This window comes from Cottoperca gobio, chromosome 23, assembly GCF_900634415.1.
Source record: "Cottoperca gobio chromosome 23, fCotGob3.1, whole genome shotgun sequence".
Classification (NCBI taxonomy): Eukaryota; Metazoa; Chordata; class Actinopteri; order Perciformes; family Bovichtidae; genus Cottoperca; species Cottoperca gobio.
Window position 1 is genome coordinate 3238067 of NC_041377.1, and position 21106 is coordinate 3259172.

General features: G+C 41.7%; 3 protein-coding genes across 4 annotated transcripts; 2 read left to right on the forward strand and 1 right to left on the reverse strand.

Moving 5' to 3' along the window:
• Nucleotides 1-1915: 1915 nt before the first annotated feature.
• dram1 (DNA-damage regulated autophagy modulator 1) lies at nt 1916-4882 on the forward strand. The gene is made up of 7 exons (XM_029461773.1): nt 1916-2227; nt 2551-2618; nt 2827-2969; nt 3055-3232; nt 3400-3458; nt 3623-3715; nt 3799-4882. The coding sequence occupies exons 1-7, from the start codon at nt 2097-2099 to the stop codon at nt 3844-3846; spliced, it is 720 nt and encodes a 239-aa protein (XP_029317633.1). The 5' UTR covers nt 1916-2096; the 3' UTR covers nt 3847-4882.
• A 2363-nt stretch (nt 4883-7245) lies between these two features.
• On the forward strand, nt 7246-10595 carry LOC115028213 (uncharacterized). The gene is made up of 11 exons (XM_029461777.1): nt 7246-7374; nt 7449-7482; nt 7835-7964; nt 8195-8339; nt 8575-8695; nt 8774-8852; nt 9018-9117; nt 9203-9308; nt 9400-9466; nt 9801-9970; nt 10045-10595. Exons 1-11 carry the CDS (start codon nt 7372-7374, stop codon nt 10104-10106), a joined length of 1017 nt encoding a protein of 338 aa, XP_029317637.1. The 5' UTR covers nt 7246-7371; the 3' UTR covers nt 10107-10595.
• Nucleotides 10596-10648: 53 nt separating this feature from the next.
• On the reverse strand, nt 10649-20872 carry scyl2 (SCY1 like pseudokinase 2). Of its 2 annotated transcripts, XM_029461774.1 has the most exons (19): nt 20718-20872; nt 19052-19248; nt 18668-18825; nt 18137-18281; nt 17451-17600; nt 17145-17366; nt 16586-16702; nt 16354-16479; nt 15858-16034; nt 15593-15604; nt 15295-15417; nt 14980-15093; nt 14699-14831; nt 14363-14481; nt 14115-14215; nt 13904-13967; nt 13721-13798; nt 13503-13625; nt 10649-13303 (listed from the first exon to the last, which is right to left on the reverse strand). In XM_029461774.1, the coding sequence occupies exons 2-19, from the start codon at nt 19226-19228 to the stop codon at nt 12680-12682; spliced, it is 2763 nt and encodes a 920-aa protein (XP_029317634.1). In that variant the 5' UTR covers nt 19229-19248; nt 20718-20872; the 3' UTR covers nt 10649-12679. The 2 variants fall into 2 exon arrangements, with proteins under 2 accessions (XP_029317634.1, XP_029317636.1); XM_029461776.1 differs by lacking the exon at nt 15593-15604.
• Between the last annotated feature and the right edge of the window lie 234 nt (nt 20873-21106).

The window sequence follows — 21106 nt, forward strand, 5'->3', positions numbered from 1 at the left end:
ATAGTGGGAAATAAATGTACAGACCAAAACAGTGAGGACAAGACCAAAGATACATATCATGAATCTTCTGGAACCAGTTGACATCTTGCCAGTCCACATCAAGCACTTTATATATATATATATATATATATATATATATATATATATATATATATATATATATATATATATATATATATATATATATATATATATATATTTGTATGTAGATAACCTTGGAGGGATGAAGATGATAAATTATTTAAAAGCTTTGTCTGTGTGCCATATGGTGCTTGATAGGTAGTGTACAATGGGTTAATCAGAGTTGTGTGAATCAAAACAGTAAAGTTTTGGGCAATAAAACCAAAACAATGAGTATATATATATATATATATTCCCATATATATTCCCATATATATATATCTGTCACTACTAGCTAAAACTTCAAATTACACATTTGCTCCATTGTTATTATAAAAATGATTTTTAAAATATACAAATATTTTATTATTGTCATTAGTATCTTTAAAGCTGCAGCTAATATGTATCCTTGCAAAGTTAAAGTGCAAACAGTCCAATAAACAAAACAGTGGCTTAAACATGTACTGTGAGATTGGCAGAAGAAAGAAGCCATCGGGACAAGAACCTTCAAAAGAAAGAAGTCCTTATCCTCTCAGGTTGAACGCTAATCCCTCCATATGGCTTTGTAAATCCCACAATCAACATCTCAATTCTCAAATACAAAAGTGCACCAAATGTGCTCTATAACAAAAGCAGAATTGAAAGCTGGTCAGAACTTTTTACATGCCGAATCTACTGAATCTACTGAATCTACTGAAAAAAGTGTAACTTCCTCAGGTGCCATCACATGACCTAAGTGCAGGACTTTGGTCATGTGATAACTGGTATTTGTATATGAGGTAGGGGGATCATTACTTGTGGTTTGTCTCGTCTTCTGAGACCAGGCAGTCAGGTTGCAGTAGCTTTCTTCTCTGCTGAGTGAGGAGTCCGGCCAAGAGAAGACTGATTTCTTAAGGTTGCTGCCAAGTCAGGCACTGGCAAGCTTCAATAGCCACATCAACAATTAAAGCTCTGAACTGGCTCCCGAGGCTTTCCTTAAGATATAAGAAAAGCTGTACAGAGGTTTGAGCTGACAGACTTCTGAATGTGAGCTTCCACCAGATGTTCCAGGTTCCCCCTCGATACCTCTGGCTGTGTGTTTCCCAACTAATGCAAGAAAACTCAGTAGTGGGAAACTTTACCCGATTGACCCGAGTGTCCAAAACACGCGGCCATATATCAAACGATTTATTTAGATTTATTTGGGTAACCAACCACCGCCACAAACTCCTTCACCACAAGAGAAATACAGTATGTCATATACCAAAGTACAAGTATGTCCTTATTACTGGTGGGAAGTAACTAAGTACTTAATTACAACTTTTAGGCACTGATTACCTCTTATCCACTTTGTTCCAGTCGTGAGTATTGTACTTTTACTGCATTGTCTAAATAGCTACTTAATAGATGCGTATGATGCTGCTGCAGTGTTTATTGATGAATATTAGTATGCTGCAAATATGCACACAATTTATGTATTATAATTATTATGCGGTGGGTTTTATTTTATGCATTATATGTCTTCAATTTCATCTTATTTTTATTATTTGATCAAGTTTTTATTTTCCATTAATATTGGCATTCCATCCATGTTTTTATGTTTATTTATATGTATTTTCCCCTTACTATTAAATTATTATTATGCATAAATAATAATTCAATACGGAAATAATAATATTTATATATAATATAAACATTCTGCACAATTATTATTTTAACTTTTGATAGTTTAGATGCATTTGACATGTAAATAGGTACTTTCTTTATTGGTAGGCTACTCTGAATACTTCCCTAGACGTTACTGTACACTGTATATATCGGCAGAGGCAGGCTTACGCACAAACACACCCCATGTGACTTTGGGTAACTTCATCAGACTTCACAGCGACACAACGCTGACCCTGGACCAGCACTTAAACGTGGATGTTATATTGTATGGCACTATTTTACTACTTTATCCGTCTTCTCTGGAGGTTCCGCATTCACCCTCTCTTGAGATGTTTTGGTTCAGGCAAGGACTGTGCTTTCTGCCAGCGTTTCTGGTCGTCTGGTCCTCCAGCACTTTTATTGTTTCCTACCTTATTGCGCTTATCCGACATGATGTCGACATAATCTTTCCATACATAAGGTAAGCTTTCTTCAGACTTATGTTTTAAGGAGATAGCAGACTTATTCTCTGATCTTTTAGCGAGATTAATGGCGACGTTTTATATTCAGTGACTCCTGAAAAGCTGAAGTTTAGTTTCGTTTCCCCCCCATGTTAACGTGGCTGGTACCCAAACTCCAGCTGCGCATACACATCTGGTAGTCTGTGCTACCTTCTCCCTTTTAAAGTTAAAGTTTAAAGTTAAATGTCACAAAAGTACAAACTACACCTATATAACGGGAAGTTACGCGCGACTATCAACACATATCTGTAATGTGAGAGTCAAATCTCTTTTCCCTTTTCAGTGACACAGGTGCAACCCCCCCGGAGAGCTGTATTTTTGGCTTGATGACATTCGTTTCTGCATGTGCAGGTACTTTCACACCCACCACTATGAACATCTGCATTGATCTCTCTGAACCTGACTCTTCTTAGGCAACTTTGTGCTTTCCCAAGGGAGGAACCAAGCTTTCCGAAGGTGTTAGTCTCACTTCCCCTTTATAGGAAAATGAAAGCACAATGTATTTGTTGGGATGCAAGAGGATTTTGTCTTGTAAATGCTCTATTTCACTTTTACACAGGAATAGCCACCATATATGCCAGGTACAAGTTTGTGGAGAAGCTGAGTGAGGACACAAAGGTGGTGAGCCTCCCTCTCAATAAAACTGCGTTTGTGTTTGGGGTCCTCGCCTGTTTTGGCATGTGTATTGTTGCAACGTTCCAGGTATGTCTCCATATGTGGTGCACATTTTAATCATACGAAAACAATTGGATGTTAATTGATGTGTTTTTCTACTTTTTGATTGCAGGAAACAACCGTGACAGTAGTTCATGATATAGGAGCTCTGGTGTTCTTTGTTTCTGGTATCTTATACTTAATACTCCAGTCCTTTATATCATATCGTGCCTATCCACTCGGGTCTTCTGTGGGTGTGTGTCGAACACGTTTGGGTATCGCCGTCCTTGCCTCTTTGGCGTTCTTCCCCAGTATCCTTTCAAAGCAGCCTTTTGTTTCCTGGTGTTCTTTCTACTATGTTAACCATCATGACATTTAATCAGGAACTTCTCTTTATTATTGCAACATTATTCTCATGTCGAGTCATTAACAAGTGACGACTATCGTTAAATGTAATTTTCCTTAATGGATAATTCAGCTGTCATCTGTGCGTTCTTTGTGAAACAAACCACACTGCACAGAGACGCAGGAGACAAGGTAGGCTGTCATTACGATACAAACGATTAGTCAAGATTAACATTTGTCATTTTTCAATCACAAATGCCAAACTTTCCTTAGTTCCAGCTTCTCAATCGTGCTGCATTTCTTTGTGAGTGATTGCTAAGATTGTGGAGTAGCTCAACTGTCTCTGTCCCTCTCAGGACTATCCCTTCTATGTAGCCAGCGCTTCATGCGAGTGGATTGTTGCCTTCAGCTTCATCTGCTTCTTCCTGACGTACATCGGCGATTTCAAAGTGAGTATCACCCTCCCAACAGAAACCTTTTATTTTTTTATTTACTGCTGGAAGGAGTTCTTATTTCTTTTTATTTCCCACAGCTATTTACCTTACGAATGAAAACAGAATATGCAGTGTTGTCTCGATGAGTCGACAACTGCCAGCAACACTTCGTATGAACGTCAGTACTGTAAATGTGTTACATCTGTTTTTATAAAAGTTTTACACTTGTACATTTGAATTTTACAAGGCTTTTATAAGATTGTGTGTTTTCTATCACCTGACTGAATGTAGTGGTACAATAGGTGCCTTGTTATTTATACAGATCTGTATACTTTTTAATCAATGTCGAATCCTTATTAGTGTACTTCACATAACTTTGCACTTTGCTCATGACTCTTGCCACACCAGCATGACACGTCCCGTCAGACCTGTGACCAGTAATAAGAGAAGTTCATCACAGTGAACACATGATAGTTGCACTTGTGGTTAAATGAGAATACCGCTCAAACTAATAACATGTTTGTCTGTGGGTAAATGATTGCTGATGATTTGTGAGACTACACTGATGCTGTAACCAGAAACATGTCTGAAATATGTTTATGTCTTGTACTTACTGTGCTGCACATGTGCTAACTGCTACTGCTATACTACTACAGGCTCCTACAGTGCAGCTATGAGTTTATGCATGCATGTAGTCTGCAGACAGCTCATCCAATGGGATTTAGCTACGTAATTAATCTTCCCATTACAACTGCCAAATTAAATTGTTGTAATAAACAAGTTTTCAGTGTTCTTTCACAGATACATAGACCGTTTTATTTGCCTTAGAGCCGTTATAAGCATGATAAATCAGTTTACAACAGTACTGTAACTTTTATTGTACTTTTTGGGACAGTGGGCTCGTCTGGTCAAAACTGTGCAGTACAGTATTCCCAGTTTACAGTCTGTTAGCATTCCTGCCAGATTAAGGACATTCATTGTCCATGCTGATACATATTTATAGATTATATCCTATCAGCTAAAGAAACTGGGCAGGTATTTGTATACTTTCAGAATAAAACAGGAAACAGAACAATAAAAAGCCAGGATCATGACAACTTTAGATGACGGGATCATTTAGTATAAAGAATATTCATTGACATGACACAAATATGTATTTTAAATAAAGAATAATTTCACTTATGTGCGGTGTCTTTAGTATTTTTTGTTTCTATTGCTATCCTGTGTGGACGCTCATCTGTGACTTGTGATGATATCTAAATCTTTTCCCACAAACATCACAACCAAATGGTTTCTCACCTGTGTGGACTCCGATCTGTGAACCTTCCTTTTGCTTCGCTCGAGCACATTTCTTACTAACCAAACAGCTGGAGGACCCCTCGTAGTAAAATAGTTGACTAAACTGAGCATGCACAGCAGACTCGGGTGTCTTCTTCCAATCGTCTGCACTGTCTTTAGTTTCAGGAATAGAATGTGACAAAAGCTCTTGCCAATCATCATGACTGACTTGAGTCTCAGAAGAGTCTGAAGCCTTTTCATCATCAGTATTTGTTTGAGAATATCTGGATCTAGATTCCTGGCTGGTTCTGATCCACAGTCCTCTCCATCAGTGTCTGTTTGTCTCTGCGTAGCTGAGCTGCTGACTGGAAGCTCTGCCTCTCTGTTGATCTCCGTTTGGCTTGGATGAAGCTGTGAAGACGGAGGTTTCTCTCATCATCTTCACAGGAACAGCAGTGAATGGGAACCTGGTGATATCGGTCTCCTCCAGCCCATTAAGCTGCTCTCCAACCGGACTTGTCCAGGGTAGGTTCGGTTCCTCTTTTGTGTGGAGGGGCTCCTGGTCCAGGCTGGGTCTCCACTCAGGGGGAACATCTTCTTTAATAACCAACAGCTGCTGGACACCTGCAGGGAGCACATTATGCACATAAGTGACTTCACACTGGTATCATTACTTTGTGTTAGTGACATCAGTGATGATTTCTAATGATCCCCAGCAGTTTGATTATACTGGCCTTTTTATCTTACAATCACCTGAGAAAACCGTCAGCACCACGTCGCCTCGTCCAATGAGGTCTCTGAATATTTCTGTAGTAACTTCTGTCTCCGTTGCATCCTTGTGTACAACTCTTGCATCAGGTGGCAACATCTCTCAACGACTGGAAAAGACAGGCCAGACTGAATGTGCTGTGTAGTAAGCAGTTTCTTGCCACCAAGCAAATTACTTTTCCTGTTAAACATCCCTGTAGATGTTTCACAGTAAATAATACAGTTCATAGCAACAATGTATAATTGTTTCAGTGAGTTTAAACTAATTGAAAATTGAGCTGACTTGTCGTGGAATACAGGGGCGGAGCATAATTACGTCTCTGCAGAGTTGGTCTCACTCTGACATGATTAACACTGTGAAATAACTCCAACAATAAACACCATTTCAATCAGAAAATGTTAAAGTAACACTTCGTGACTTGAAATCAACTTGGAAATGTTTAAACCCTGAAATGTCAACTCTCCAGTTTTTGCTGTGTTGTTTAATGTTTGGATCCAAACAGGATGACCACCATACCCGTCAACCCTCACATTTTCACCAGGATTATCCCGTATTTTTAACCTTTCAAAAATAAAAATAGGCTTAATTAAAAAAAAAACTGTGGTAAAGTGGCCTCCGGTACAGCAGGTGGCAGTATTGTGTTTAACTTTAGTTGAAAAACATTATCCGCCAGTAAACACACAGAAGAAGAACACAGAAGAACACAGAAGAAGAAGAAGAAGAAGAAGAAGAAGAAGAAGAAGAAGAAGAAGAAGAAGAAGAAGAAGAAGAAGAAGAAGAACACAGAAGAAGAAGAGAAGAAGAAGAAGAAGAAGAAGAAGAAGAAGAAGAAGAAGAAGAAGAAGAAGAAGAAGAAGAAGAAGAACACAGAAGAAGAAGAAGAAGAAGAAGAAGAACACAGAAGAAGAGAAGAAGAAGAAGAAGAAGAACACAGAAGAAGAGAAGAAGAAGAAGAAGAAGAAGAACACGAAGAAGAAGAAGAAGAAGAAGAAAATAAGAAGAAGAAGACAGAAGACGAGAAGAAGAATAAGAAGAAGAATAACACAGAAGAAGAAGAATAATAAGAAAAGAAGAAGAAGACACAGAAGAAGAAGAAGAAAAGAAGAAGAAGAAAATGAAGAATAATAAGAAGAATGAGAGACAGACTAGAAGAAGAAGAGACACACCGACGAAGAAGAAGAAGAAGAAGAAGAAGAAAAGAAGACAGAAGAAGAAGAAGAAGAAGAAGAAGAAGAAGAAGAAGAAGAAGAAGAAGAACCTATGTTTACAACAAGTCCCTTGCAGATAGAGACTCCCACACTGAATAAAATGTATATATGCAATTAAAATACATACATCTTATAAACATGTCTGTACAAGGACTACATACATTAAATAAACATACTTCCTGAACCCGTCCCTTATGTGTTTACATTGACATTATATGGGTTGGGGCTGGCTGGCTCAGAGCTTTGCCGCGTGAGCTATTTACGTGCAATCTGCGCGTGCACACGTCTGCCCTGAACCGAAAGTGAAAGAAAGCTTCTTCACATCGCGTCTCTAAAGTTTTTATGAAGTAGATTTCTTGCTCTGTTTCCGTTTGTTTAAACTGCCTTTTCTGCTAAACGTGTATTTTCCTCACAACATGGTGAGTCTACTTCACGGAACCACTTTGGAAAGTGTCTTTGTGATGTGTACAATATTTGTTTTTGTTGCTTACAGGAAAGAGAGACGGACTATTGGCAGGAGACTGCAGGTCTGTATGCCTCCACATTTACACTCCTCAATTACTTACCTGAATGTCTGACTCTCTGGACTCACTTTCCAAGTTTCCAAGAAACAAAAATGGAAGAATAATATATATTTTGATTAGAGTGACTTCAGGAAATAGTTATGACATGGGTATTTATATGACATGTTGACTTTGGACATACTTTTTCTTTATAATTACAAATACATCCATAGAAACACATTGACCACAGGCCAGGCTGTCGCTCCACACCTGTCCCAGGACCCAGACAGAAATAAATAAAGAGTCAGTGTCAAACATTAACCTGGCTAACTTCTAGGCCATTCATAGATACATAATAAATTCTGTCATTTTACAGTCAATGTGAAACATTATGAGTGGCAGCTGTCAAATGGACGTCAGTGGCTGCCAATCGGCAACGACCATGTGATCGAGACCCACTACTGCCAACCTGGAGCTAAAGGAATCTCCCTCAACTTCCTTCATCGGTCAGAGTTGTGATTTTTACTGAAAGTTTATTTATAGATTTATAGTGAAAGTATATATCTGGAATTATGAGTTACAGCTCTTAAAACAGTTATTAAGATTACTAAGTGAATGAAACTGCATTGGAACAGAGGATGGGGATGGAAATGATACATAACTCTGATGGATGGGTTTTGTGTTAGTGCCACGAAACAAAAATGTATATCAAACGTAATGCCATGTGTCTCCACAGGGAGGTGTTCATAGACTTTGATAAGTTACAGACTCTGACTGAAGATGTGAAGGTGCAGAGACTAAGCTTCCTACATCAGGGCCAGACGGAGGACGTGGGCTGGTACTTCAGAGGTGACCAGCTGTGGCATGAATATGGATCCCAGGTGAGGAGAAATCACAAGCGTCAAACCTTAAATTGATTCTAAGGGTTTTCACGATTCATACTTAAGTAAAAGTACATATGTATTAGAAGAAAAATGTATTTAAAGTAAAGTAAAAGCACTGGTTTGACCCTTATATTATCCATTGTGTAAAATCCTTGAGTGGAAGTATATAAAGTAGCATAAAATGGAAATGTACCTTAAGATTGTTAAAGTCCTTTCTCCTCCTCTTCCTCAGAGCTCCAGCATGCTGTCCTCTTCGATCAGCAGCGAAGATGTCGAGCGTCAGTTCCTCCTCAACCCTCAGGGAACCTTCAGCTTCACAGTGGGCTCCACGGGTTACTCACTCCACTTCTCCGGTATGGGATATTTCTTGCTTAATAACTTCAATAAACGTGTCTTTATACCGCTATAATTAACGGATTTTACTTCGGCAGCCATGACGCAAACAAACAGCATCACAGGCATGCGCAGGAATGTACGAAGGCGTCCAAAATTCACTTCCAACGCAGAAAGGTGAGACTTTAGGAATCCTATTTTTGTCTAAAGATGTTTCTTCCCTGCAGTTAAACGTGTTTGTGTGTTTCTCAGATCAGAGTAGCTTTACCTGGGAGGATTGTTTTTCACTAAATATGACTTTCAGCACCAAACCCGTGTGTAAAAGTGAGTTTTCCTCTGCAGCCTTTACTCCACCACAGCCGCCGCCTCCCAGCTCACTGATGGAGGCTACAAGTGGGAGTTCATGGGAGACGAGGGGAGATGGACAGAATACAAAGCACATGTAAGTCGGGCATCTGGTGGTCATATTGAAAATATTTAGTTTGCATTCCTCTATAAAAGGTGGACTTATTGTTGTGTATTTGTAGAGATGTTCATTTGACAGCACTGCCCTTGAGAGACAATACCAGCTGAACCCACAGGGCCAGCTGAAGTTCATCATCAAGAGATACTCGTACACTCTGGACTTTTCAGGTAACAAACACAAACACAGCTACAAAGCCACTCCGCTTTGCTGTTGTTGAGGGCAGCGGTTTAAATCTCTGTGTTTCCTGGTTTATTATAGGCATGTGTCAAGTCAATGACAATATCGGGACTAGAAGAGCAGTGAGGAGGACTGCGGGAGTCAGCAGGTCAGGAGAAACATCTGACCATGAGACGATAACCCCTTAAAATACCACAAATTAATCCTTAATTTACCCCCGAAAACATAGCTTAAGTTAATTAAATGAAGCAAAAACCCTTAAAAACTCTATTTAAGAAATTCAGTTAAATATAAGGGGTGCATACAATTCACATTTAATATTAAGCCTCATAATAATCCATTTTATTTTTGTGTTATTAAATTAAAAAGGGCCTCAAAAGGTAACCCCATTAAACACCTTAATTAGATTTTAAGGGGTACGTAACTTTTCCTTATTCCTGTGATCAGTGTGTGTACGCTACTGTAAATGTTTCATCCTGCAGTTCGGGCTCTCTGCCATGTTGGCAGTTTAAAGACATCGATGGCATATGGAAAGATTATTCCCAAGTGAGCAGCGTTACCAGTGAGGACATCGAGCTCCAGTACCAGCTGACCCCGTCGGGCACCATGATGTTCACCACCAGGAAATTTAGCTATGAGCTAAACTTCTCAGGTGATCTACAGCTACAATAATGAATCAGTGTGTATATCAGAAGTCCAGATTGACTTTAAATCTGTGTTTTGCAGCCATGACTCAGAGGAACCTGTCCACAAACACCTGCAGATCCGTGCGAAGACTCAACAACTGATTTGGAGGTCGGAGGGTAACTTAGTGTAGGTCCTCAGGTACCTCGCTGCCTCAGGTTGTCTCTCATATGGGAACGATTGACTGACTTGATGACCTTACAGGACAATTATTTAAACATGGTACACTTTAGGGAAGGTGTGAGGGGTTCTTAATATTTATTTATAAGTTCTTTACAAGATTTTAAACTGTCCCGCATGAGTCGGACAAAATGATAGCAAAGAAATGCTAAATGAGTGAAGTGCTCTTAAGGAAGAGGAAACTGTTTACCAAGCTAGTCCTGCCTCTTGTGTTTGTGCATCGTCATCTTTAAATGTTCATGAATACTAACTTGTAATCAAGAGCAAAATGTTTACCTTTAACCTTTAACCAAAGGGAAGTTAACTTTGATGTTTCATTTACCGCTGCACGCTGAATCTGAAACTGTTTACAGTAACTGAATTACTGCCATGTCATCAGTGCACTTTGTCTTCATTAAAAGTTTTTGCTCCACCGTCTGATGTGTTTTAAATCCATCGCACAAATAACGCCCGGCCTTAGAGAGGGTTAGATTGTGTACTTTTCTTTATATGTACAGATTTTCATTGAGCCACCTCAGAGACCAGCACCTCAGCACATACAACACTACACACACACACACACATCGACAGCAGTGGAATACAAACAAACAATCTTGTAGAAGAATAAGCTTTTAGTTCTCTGCTTTGGGGGTTCTGCACGCTTCACAGGTCACATCCACTTTGTGATTAAATCAAAACCGCCACATAATGAATGTAATGTAATGTAATGAACGGCGATCTACAGATGAAACAGCTCCGATCACAGAAACATTTGTAGTCTTGCATGAAAAGAAAAGTGAAAACACTGGAGAGCTCGGCATTAATACACGAGAACCAAAGTTGATCCATTAACAGACGCTACACGGCGCGTTAACAACAATCATTGTGTGACCAAGGTGCTTCTAAAAAACTGAAAATAAACCCAAAATGGTGCGATTCTCTTCCCAAAATGTAAGATTTAGAATGAGTACACGTTAATGTTCCCGTGGACCCGTGTAACTGTTGTAGGTCGACTCCATCCACCAGCACGCCGAACAACCAACGAGGATTATTGCACCAACTCATCTAAGGCCTCTTAACCATCTTCACAAGGACATCAAAATGCCAAGGCCCTCACAGAGCAACCCATCGTTAAATAACTATATATTTACACTCCAGAATAATAATAATAATAATATGTGAGCAGGTCCTCGGACAGCCGAAAAGTGCTGAAAATATATAGTGAATATCTTAATCATCGTACAAATTGGTCAACAGAAACGGTGCACAGGAGGATTTTTGAGATGCTTCATCAGAACAAATCCAGCTGGGATAAAATGTCACTGGAATCATTAAAACTTATTGGACAATATGCTAAAAAATCTAACTTTAGATCTTTTGTGGTCAAGTTCAGTAACAAGTAATTTGAGAAGCAAATGCCAGACAGCTGATTAAAAGAGAAAATATTAATACTTGAGTAACAGATGAGTGCCGTCGAGTCCTACACGTGTACCCATGTAAAGGCACGATAGCCTAAGCGGTGCATGTGGTCCTTGTTCATCGCCTTTAGCGTTAGCATCTTGTTAGAAGGACACTGCTGTAGTCGCTGCTCCGCACACACCCTGTTCCACTATAAGACACAGAAAATCATTTACACAAATTGATATGTTTGTTTTTTTTGTTACCAAAAGAGATGAAATGGTCGACAACAAACGTTGACCTGACGAAAAGGTAACGCTTCCCTTTTCAACACGCTTACAAATCAAAACATAAGCAACGAAAAACCTGAAGTGAAAAGAATAAGACAAAAAGGTTTAAAAAGGAAAATGACCAGACTGGATCATTGTTTTCACAAAATGAAGATTTCTAGAGATTTTCTACACCCCCCCCCCCCCCCCCCCCCCCCTTTTTTCAGATGGTCTCCACTGAGGAGCCTCCTGGATGCAGATCAGTGACTGATCAAGCTCCCTCCCCACTGGGCTCTCTGATCACTTTACACATGCAACAAATCCTAAAATAGTTTGGAGAAGCAATAAAGATACAGAAGTCTGAAACTGAGCAGATATAAAACCTTTTTTTTTTTTTTTGGGGGGGGGTGATTCTGATGCGACTTGTTCAGAAAGTGAAATCCACTCCATTATTCATGATATGAACACAGAACCTTCCTGAAGAAACTGAGTTGGGATTCATCTCAACTCACCACATTTGGACTCCCAAGTATGTCAAGTACAAAAAAAAAAAAACAGTAGGAAACCCCCCAGCCTTTAAAGAACACAGCATCGAACGAGTAGTTCCCACCCCCTACCCGTTTGTCCTTCTGGTCAAGTAGAAATGGAATTCAGGTTAATTTGCCGGCTGAGTCAGAATTTATACCATATATTTAAAAATACAGACGGCAACCCCCCCCCTTGGAAGGATTTGAAATCTTCATATTCGATCAGTGTCTTGTTCTGTGAGACTTCAAGGCTCTTCTATCCAAAGTTATTAAAAGAATATACTTAACCTGGCGTCTTTTTTTTTTGTTTTTTTGTTTTTTGTTTTAGCCAAATAAGTCTTTCAGGTCATTGTTGACAGACGCACTATGTTTAATTCCACTTTGGTTCACGCTAGGGGCAGCAGCAGGTTGAGAAAAGTTCTGCGGGTTGAAAAAAGGATTCGCTTGCATTCCGAACCCGCTGGGCACTCCTCCTATACCGACTGGTGCACCGTGCATCGGAGTCTGAGCGCTCGGGGCTGAACCGTACTGATTGAGCCACGGACTGTTGGTTCCAGGTGTAGCCTTCGGACCCATTTGGTTGAGGGTGACTTTGGGCTGGCTGGGTGTAAAAAGACTGTCCAAGGCTGACAAGTCGGGGTTTTTATTTGTCTGCCCAATGGGTCCTTGATTCTGCGTGAGAGCTCCAAAGTTTGGGGTGCTGGTGGTGGTGGCCATGCCGCTGTAGAGGCCGGGGCCTGTGGGCCGCATGCCCATCCCCATGCCTCCTGCCTGAAAGCCCATTGGAGGGTTAAAGCCGTTGGAGACCGGCGCGCCCATGGAGCCAACCATGGGGCCGGAGGAGGGGAAGGTGGAGCCCTGCACTGGGGCTGGTCGTGCTGGGTTGGTCAGGGAGAGGCTGTTTAGCGATGTCATGCTGTTCAGCAGGCTGCTCGTCAGATCTTTAGTCTGCAACAGAAAATGGGGTAAGATTTATCATCCCGAGCCAAAAGTGTTTGATACCTTTTAATTACGGACCTTAGAAATATGAACCTTTCCTTCACCTGCTCTCAAGTCATGAACACAGGAGGGGAAACTATTTAGATCAGACTTAGAAAGTGGATCACCAGATCTTTCTGCAGGCCTTCTGTACATTTTCAGGCGTTACCTTTGTGTTGGTGGTGTTGGCTGGTTTGATGCTCTGAGGTGCTAAAGGCTGCTGGTTCCTCAGTTTGGCTGCCTGCTCCTGCTCCTTAGCCAATCGCTGCTTCTCCTCTAGAGTCAAAGACATCTAGGGAGGTGACAAGGAAGAGAGACCATGACCAAATTAGAGTACATGCTAAATGGAAAGACTTCTGGAAATGAGGCACGATATTGTTTCCGTACTCTATTCGGCTGTGGGGCTGTTGCTGCAGATCCATTCTCTTTCCCATTAACCCCTGTGCTGCCAAATATATCTTCAATCTGAAAAAAAAAGACAAATCTAAATGGAATCGCTGCCGCACAGAGATGTAAAACTGAACATGTCCTCTCATCTGTTACTTGGTTGACATAGAATGGACCTCTCACCTGGTTGACACTGCTGAGAGGGCTCTTGGTGTTCTCTGATTGGTTCCCTGGGATGTTTAAACTCCTGTTAGAAGAGACACAATGAACTAAATCAGAAAGCGAAAGGAATTCGAATGGAGGCATTCATACAAGCCTGGTCAGTCCTCCCATCATCCAGTATCAAACGGCTTTCAGATTTAATCAGAGGGAATAAAAAAGGAGGATATAGCACCTCTGCTGCTCCTGCATGATGTGCAGCTGCTCCAGCTTGGTCTTGTGTTCGGCCTCCATGCGACCCAGCATGTCCCGTATAACCACCATGAAGGAGTTAAACTGAAACATGGAATGAATTGGATGAGAGGGAACTAAAACAAGGACTCACATCCGATAGAAATATGCAGATGATACTAAATGTTCTTCACAGATTTGCAGGCGAACGCAATTTTTGAAAGTGTGCATGTGTGTTTGGCTGCCAAGTACCTGGTTAAGGTTGAGGTTGTTGTCTATACTAAGAGAGACGAGGTGCGGCAGGCTCTTCGAGGCAAGGTGCTCTTTGGGGATGCCCAACTTCTTGTGGCTGAAGGTGCACTTATATATTCCTAAAGTGAGGAGCGGGAAAGTCAAGTAACCGATCATTAAGTGTTTCAGAAACGGCAGTAAGGAGGTAGAGATGCACCCATTGTCAAGTAGTTCTCGAGAACTATAGTTGACAAGCGAATGTCATATAAATGGATATACGAGACTGATTCCACCGGTGGCCAGTTGATCGGTGCATCTCTAGTAGGAAGGAGAGTGTGTCGTGTGCACTTTCTTTACCTAGAATGCCCATGAGTACTGCTGGTTCTCTGGAGGGGATCTGTTGTAGGAAGGGCAGGATCTCATCAATGACGTACCACTTGTCGAGATATTCCAAAATCTTCCCCAAACACACCAGAGAGTTCACTCGTACCTGCACAGTAACAAAAAGGAAGATACATACATGGACAAACTCAAAATACATATAGAAACTCAGACATTTCACAGTGAACGTAGTATACAAGTGTCACAGAAGGACAAGGGCCGAAGCAGAGGCACAAGCTGAGAGCATGGCGACTCACAGCTAGTGAAGACGTCTGTAGGCAGGCGGATTTGATTCGAGGGATGAGGGAGTTCTTCATGGACGGGTAGTCGATCAGGTTGGCGAACGTCGGGATGATGTTCAGGCACAGCTCCTGCTCGGCCACAAGGTGAGATGGAAGTTATGAAATCGGACATTTTTTTTAAATGACGCCAATGCATTCATTCCTACTGTTCTCTCGCGGTGGCACTGACGAGACAACGAAGAGCACGAGAATACACACCCACCATCTGCAGTTGATCTGGTGGTGCACGTTTCTGGTTTACAATCTGAAATACAAAAGCAGTCCCTGTACCTGGATCTGTACAGAAGGCGCTTCCAGAGCTCTGTACACCATAGGCAGCACGCTGTTCTTAATGTCCTCCGAGGGCGTCTTAGTCAACAGCAAGTCCATCTTCTGCAGGAATATCAGCAGGATCTGCACAGCACAGGGACCCAGTTAGGAAAACAAGCCGATTTCTACATACGAGTGAAGTAGTGAGTGGAAGTTAAAGGTGACGGTGCTATAAGTGGCTTTAGTTTAGCTTTTAGTTCTACAGACAACACAAACTAGCTGATGCGACTGGAGCGTATTCACAGCAGAGACCACTCACCATGTTACTAGCCTGAAGACGCATTGGGAAGAAAAATACAGAGAGAGACAAGTCTTGGTAAAGTGACAGACCAAACCCAAACAGAGCATGCGCTTTAGTCGTTATATAAAAACACACAAATACCAAAAAAAAGGAAGAAAATATCATGCAAAGATTTACATTTGTCTGAGAGCACATTACCTGTGGGCCATGCGAAGCTTACCAACGTCTAAGACTCCAATAGTAACGTTTAAACACCTCAACAACGGGTTCTGTGTGCGTCTACCTGAACGGGCTCTTGCTGCTTGAAAACAGGCGTGAGGTCGGGCATGATGAGACGAACGTACTCCTCCTTGGTGCACTGCTCTGCGATCAGCAGCACGTTGGGCAGCACGAAGGGAACCATGTCCGGGTTCACAAACTCGGAGGTCAGCGCCGGCAAGATTCGATACACCACCACTCTCTGAGAGAAAGAACGAAACGAGCATTCAAACTGTAAGACGACGAGTTCATCGGGGAGCACGTTTTAACAAACTAGCATATAAAAGAAGTACAGAGAAAAAGGGAAGCAAGATTCAGAGAAGCTGTGTCACAAGTTCTGCTTTGCGTGTTGTGTGAAATGATTATTTGACAGTAACATGAGCACTAAGTTATTGGAAAAGGAGCTAAACGTGCAGCAAACAAATCTGGATTTTCACTGAAAAACATTGAACACAACATTAACAAGCATTGTTCAGCCCTAGGCTTAGCTCCCGCTTTGTACCAAATGCACAAACATTTACCTTGGGGAGTTTGGGCAGGACTTTAGGGAGGCTTTTGTAGAACTGGGACTTCTGTAGGTTGTCTCTCTGGAAGAGGGAGTCAAAATACTGCAGGGTCACAGCGCCCACGTCGTCAAAAAATGGAATCTGAACAGGAAGAAAGGAAATCCGATATCACCCACATGAGCACGTACTGTAAGGAAAGATACGCTAATCTTTGTATCTTCAGACATGAAGTGCCAACAACGCAAACCTTGGTCATCTGGTCTGCATCGGGTCGGACGTTGGGGGCGACGCTGAGCAGCATCTTGACATGCTCCCTGACCTCCTCTGGGAGCTTGTTCAGCACAGCTGGACTTATGCTGCTCAGCTACAAGAGAAAGAGTCAGAATGGAACAAAACAGTGAATCCAACCAGCGTTTTGATTGGTAACAGTAACACGCTCTTATCAAGTGATGCAGCAGACAACTAAAAATGAGCTGCAGCTCAAGTCCACATTAGCCTGGAGCAGCTAGTCCTGGAGTGTGTGTGTGTGTGTGTGTGTGTGTGTGTGTGTAGTCACAATCAGGATCAAGTGTTCCACTCAAATCAAATCTGGACAAGACATCCGCCTTCGCAATGAGCTGGACACTGACACAAATCTGAGCAGACAGCTGTGGTTGCCAGAGAGATGAGCATGAGAAGAGGGGGGGGGGGGAACACGCATGTGTGGAAAGAAAACAGCTGCTTGACGCTGAATTGTAGCTGCGTTTACGACCTTTTGTCTGTCCAGTCACTCGTCATGCTCTCGCACGTGGCACAGCTCCACCCACCTGGTCCAGTTGCCTGCTGAAGCTCTTGAATATGTCATGCTTGTTGACTTGGAAAACGGGCTTGCCCTCGTTGAAGACGGCATGCATGACCACGCCCAGTGAGTACATGTCGGAGGCGGCGTCGCAGCTGACCGACAGGATGTACTCGGGAGCCAGGTACTCGGGGTTGGGGAGGCAGAGTGGAGGGAGGTTGGGCTCCCACTCTTTACACGTGTACTTAAGCTGAAGAGGATGAGAGAACATGAGATTATAGAACCACGCTGCAAGAGATTATTCTGGCAGAGCATCAACAGTCTCCCAACACACCTCAGTGTCTGAGGGGTTGATAGAGGAGATGCTGAAGTCGAAGCCCATGATCTTCCAGGCTCCACTCTTGTTCAGGATGATGTTCTCTGGACACAAGTTTCCGTGGACCATTTTCACCCCACTGTGGAGAAAGGACAAACCTTCGGAGATCTGAAGAAAAATGAAAACGTCAATTTTGGGTATGAAAGGGCGAAAATGTTTCTGTAATAACTTCTGGTTTCAGACTTTGGAGGCTTCTTTCTAGTTCTATCAGCCATCAATGATTTCCCTTTGGAAGTTATACAAGCTGTGGAAAAGGCAAAGGAAATAGAAATTAAACCCAACGTGGGAAAAGATGATGCCACTGCACCATGTTGGCGTAGGAGTAACAGCATGGTAGTGAAAGGTGATGCATGAAATGCAGCTGGTTCAACTGGCTTTGAGAAGTAATCGCATATGAACACATATTGGAATTCCAAATGTATTTGTATGTGGAAAACAGGCAAGTTCTCATTTTTAAAGGTTTCAGTACACATCTGACAGGTGGACAGTACAACTACACTTAGCCAATGAGCAACAGTGTAATTACTGCGCCATACATGATGTGTACAGAGGTTGATGATTGCAAATAATCAGCAACTAGTAGTCAAATTGGCAACACGTGAAAACAAACTTTGTTGCAGTACTACAAGAGTCTGCACGCTCACCTGTAGCAGGCCAAACTTGGTCTCCACATCATATAGTTTGTACTCCTTGATGTCGTTGGGCATAGGGCTGGGCAGGTTATCCCACTGACCCAGCACGTTGGCCAGACTGGCAAACACCGGCTCTGTACAGAACGCCAGGCAGTCTCTGAGGCACAAATACAGACGTAACATCAGAATCATTTTTAACAACTGCTTTTTAAATGTTGAGTTTTTCTTAAACAGAGTCGAATAGCAACGTGAGCTTCCCTGGGGGAAAGTTTAGGAAAGACAAAGCTGCAAAAAGAAAGTAAGCTCAGGACAGCCTCAACCTAATCTTGCCTTCAGGGGGCATAAATTATTCAGCGATGGTCTACAGATGCTTTTGATCATGACAAGCTCCTGCTCACATATGCACAAACAGAGGCAGACAAATATGTTATGTAACTTTTCCCTCGAATGTCAAGCACCTCTTTGAGCTTTAACTCTTTGAGTTCATCCTTGACATGTGTGTATGTGTGTAGGTGTGTAGGTGTGTGTGTGTGTGTTAATCACCGTGACTCTTCAAGAGGATGCTGCACAGTCAGGAGACGGGGGTGACGCAGTCTGGTCAGCTGTTGCACCCCTTTTTTCAGGGAATCAACGATTTGGTCCTTCTCAAATTTCTGATATTTATCAACCATCTTCTTATCAAACACAAACACTGCTACTTCCTGGAGGGACACAGACAAACAACAAGACGCTGAAATCAGCTTCATCGAGTCCCAAAGATACTGCGGGGTCCTCAGTTGACTTCATATATATATATATATATATATATATATATATATATATATATATATATATATATATATATATATATATATATATATATATATATATATATATATATATATATAGTCTATATAGGGTCTGGTCAGGGAGGGGGTATAAACAAACCTGTTTGGTGGACTTCTTGGTGCCGTTATAGATCCTCCAGCACAAGCCAGGACCCCCACTGGCAAGATGTCGTCCAACCTCAAACTCCCGTGTCACCGGGTTGCCCATGACAGCACTGGTGACATCTGCCGTCACCTTGGTGACGGTGCTTTTTAGCTTGTTCAGCATAGACTCCATGTTCACGCCTGACCTGGCAGCTAAAGTGAGAGAGGTGGATAACAGTGACAGACCGGCTAGGATAGGCAAGCAGTTAAAATAAAAATATATAGTTAAACTAAGAGGTACAGACCAGTCAGTCGAATGTCAACGGAAGGATTTGCGATCACTAAAAGTCGCAACTTTAGCATAACCCTTTTACAGCTAAGCAAAAGCCTTTAACAATCAATTTGAAGCACCTGCTTGAAAATGTGCACATCAAAGTGCCCACCAGCGTCCTGCCTGTGCTGGCTCAGGAGAATATCTTAAGCTCCCAAGCTGCCCCCTGAAATATAAAATGACTCAGAGCACACACACCCCACATTAAGGCTCTCTTTCAAAATACTTCAGAGTGACTTGAAAAGCATGATGTGCAACAGGAAGTTGGGCAAAAGAGCATGACTGACAGTTATGTAGCCAATATATTTATATGTGAACCGTTTCTTCGGGATTTTGATGTTCATATCACTGCCCTGCAACAAGGCGGAATAAGCGTTTGAATATAAATTGAGATGCACACTAAATCTTAATCAAACTGTTAAGACTCTTGCCAATACACACCCTGGCCAACACTGTATATAATGCAGATATAAAGCTCAGTCACTTATTTATCCTCAGCTAAAGCCAACTGCTGTAACCTGTAACCCTAATCCTTTATCAGCCAGATCTACTTGAGACTTTTAAATAAAGCTATATTGGTTGTTTTGTTAAAGTGGACCTGTGTGAGAGAGATTGCATATACTCAAGTGTAAGGGAATCATAATAACATTGCAGTAACTGCTCATTATTTACTAGTCTGAGCATTGCATGCTAAAGGAATCACCATCTACCAAACGCAAATCTATGGCCTAATTACTAAACAATATTTAATTTAATATCCCCCCTAGCAAGAGTGACACCTGTCAACATTATAAGCCGTCCAGACAGACAGGTAAACTGAGAGCTTCTGGACATGCACCTGCACACAGCCTTCCTAGCCGAGTAGCTAACTAGCTTGATAGCTTAGCCGTCAGGATACCAGACAGTTTATTAATACCAGCTTACTAACATAGATGTGATTTGTACAGGCTATTCGTGTGGAGTTAGACAAACATGTTCGCGTTGTGTTGAAGGATTTAAATGTTATATTGGTCGCTTTGAATGGCTGTCATGTTTGATTGGGAAATGCTTTATGCTAGCTAAGTTAATCGCCTTGTTTAGCCTGTAACAGTTGCGCACACATCAAAACTAGCGCAGCCCTGTGACACTATCGTTAGTTGTAAACTGCTATCTATGTAGATTTGAAGGTTGACATCCTCGTTGCAATATGTTGGCTACCGTGAAATACTTGTTTACACAAAAAAGATCGCGGTTGCTAACTTGTCTACCAATGCTAACAAGCCAACAATGCGCAAGTAGACAGTGACGTTACTGTCATTACAAGTCTTAAAAGCGTGTTTCAATCCAAAGCGGACATCCTCCAGCTACATACCTTGATATGAAGAGGGCTCTCTGTTTTATTTCTTATTATAAGTAGACTCTCAGCTGTACCGCTGTCAATAATGGCTGAGAAACACAGCCCCCATGTCGTCCAGTGGCATACGAAATGAGCTAGCTTTAGTGCGCTAGTGTAGTGAACAACCTACTTCCGGGTTGTCCGGTGCATTAACGTCATCTGAGTTTGTTTTTTAATTAACTCTCTGTTTTGAAACCACTCCATGCAAATCAAACGTGATTCACAGTTTACACACACACACACACACACACACACACACACACACACACACACACACACACACACACACACACACACACACTCTCCATAAGTGTTGTTATATTGAGGTTATGTGTACTAATTGCAGTAGTTATGCATTAATGACA

Coding starts and splice junctions, on each gene's coding strand:
- dram1 (XM_029461773.1), top strand. CDS start 2,097: ATGTTTTGGTTCAGGCAAGGACTGTGCTTTCTGCCAGCGTTTCTGGTC. Junction 3,233..3,399: donor CTCTTTGGCGTTCTTCCCCA/GTATCCTTTCAA, acceptor TGGATAATTCAG/CTGTCATCTGTGCGTTCTTT. Junction 3,716..3,798: donor CGTACATCGGCGATTTCAAA/GTGAGTATCACC, acceptor TATTTCCCACAG/CTATTTACCTTACGAATGAA.
- LOC115028213 (XM_029461777.1), top strand. Junction 8,340..8,574: donor GGCATGAATATGGATCCCAG/GTGAGGAGAAAT, acceptor CCTCTTCCTCAG/AGCTCCAGCATGCTGTCCTC. Junction 9,467..9,800: donor AGGACTGCGGGAGTCAGCAG/GTCAGGAGAAAC, acceptor TTCATCCTGCAG/TTCGGGCTCTCTGCCATGTT.
- scyl2 (XM_029461774.1), bottom strand. CDS start 19,228: ATGGAGTCTATGCTGAACAAGCTAAAAAGCACCGTCACCAAGGTGACG. Junction 16,480..16,585: donor ATGCAGACCAGATGACCAAG/GTTTGCGTTGTT, acceptor CTTCCTGTTCAG/ATTCCATTTTTTGACGACGT. Junction 14,482..14,698: donor AGTACTCATGGGCATTCTAG/GTAAAGAAAGTG, acceptor TCCTCACTTTAG/GAATATATAAGTGCACCTTC.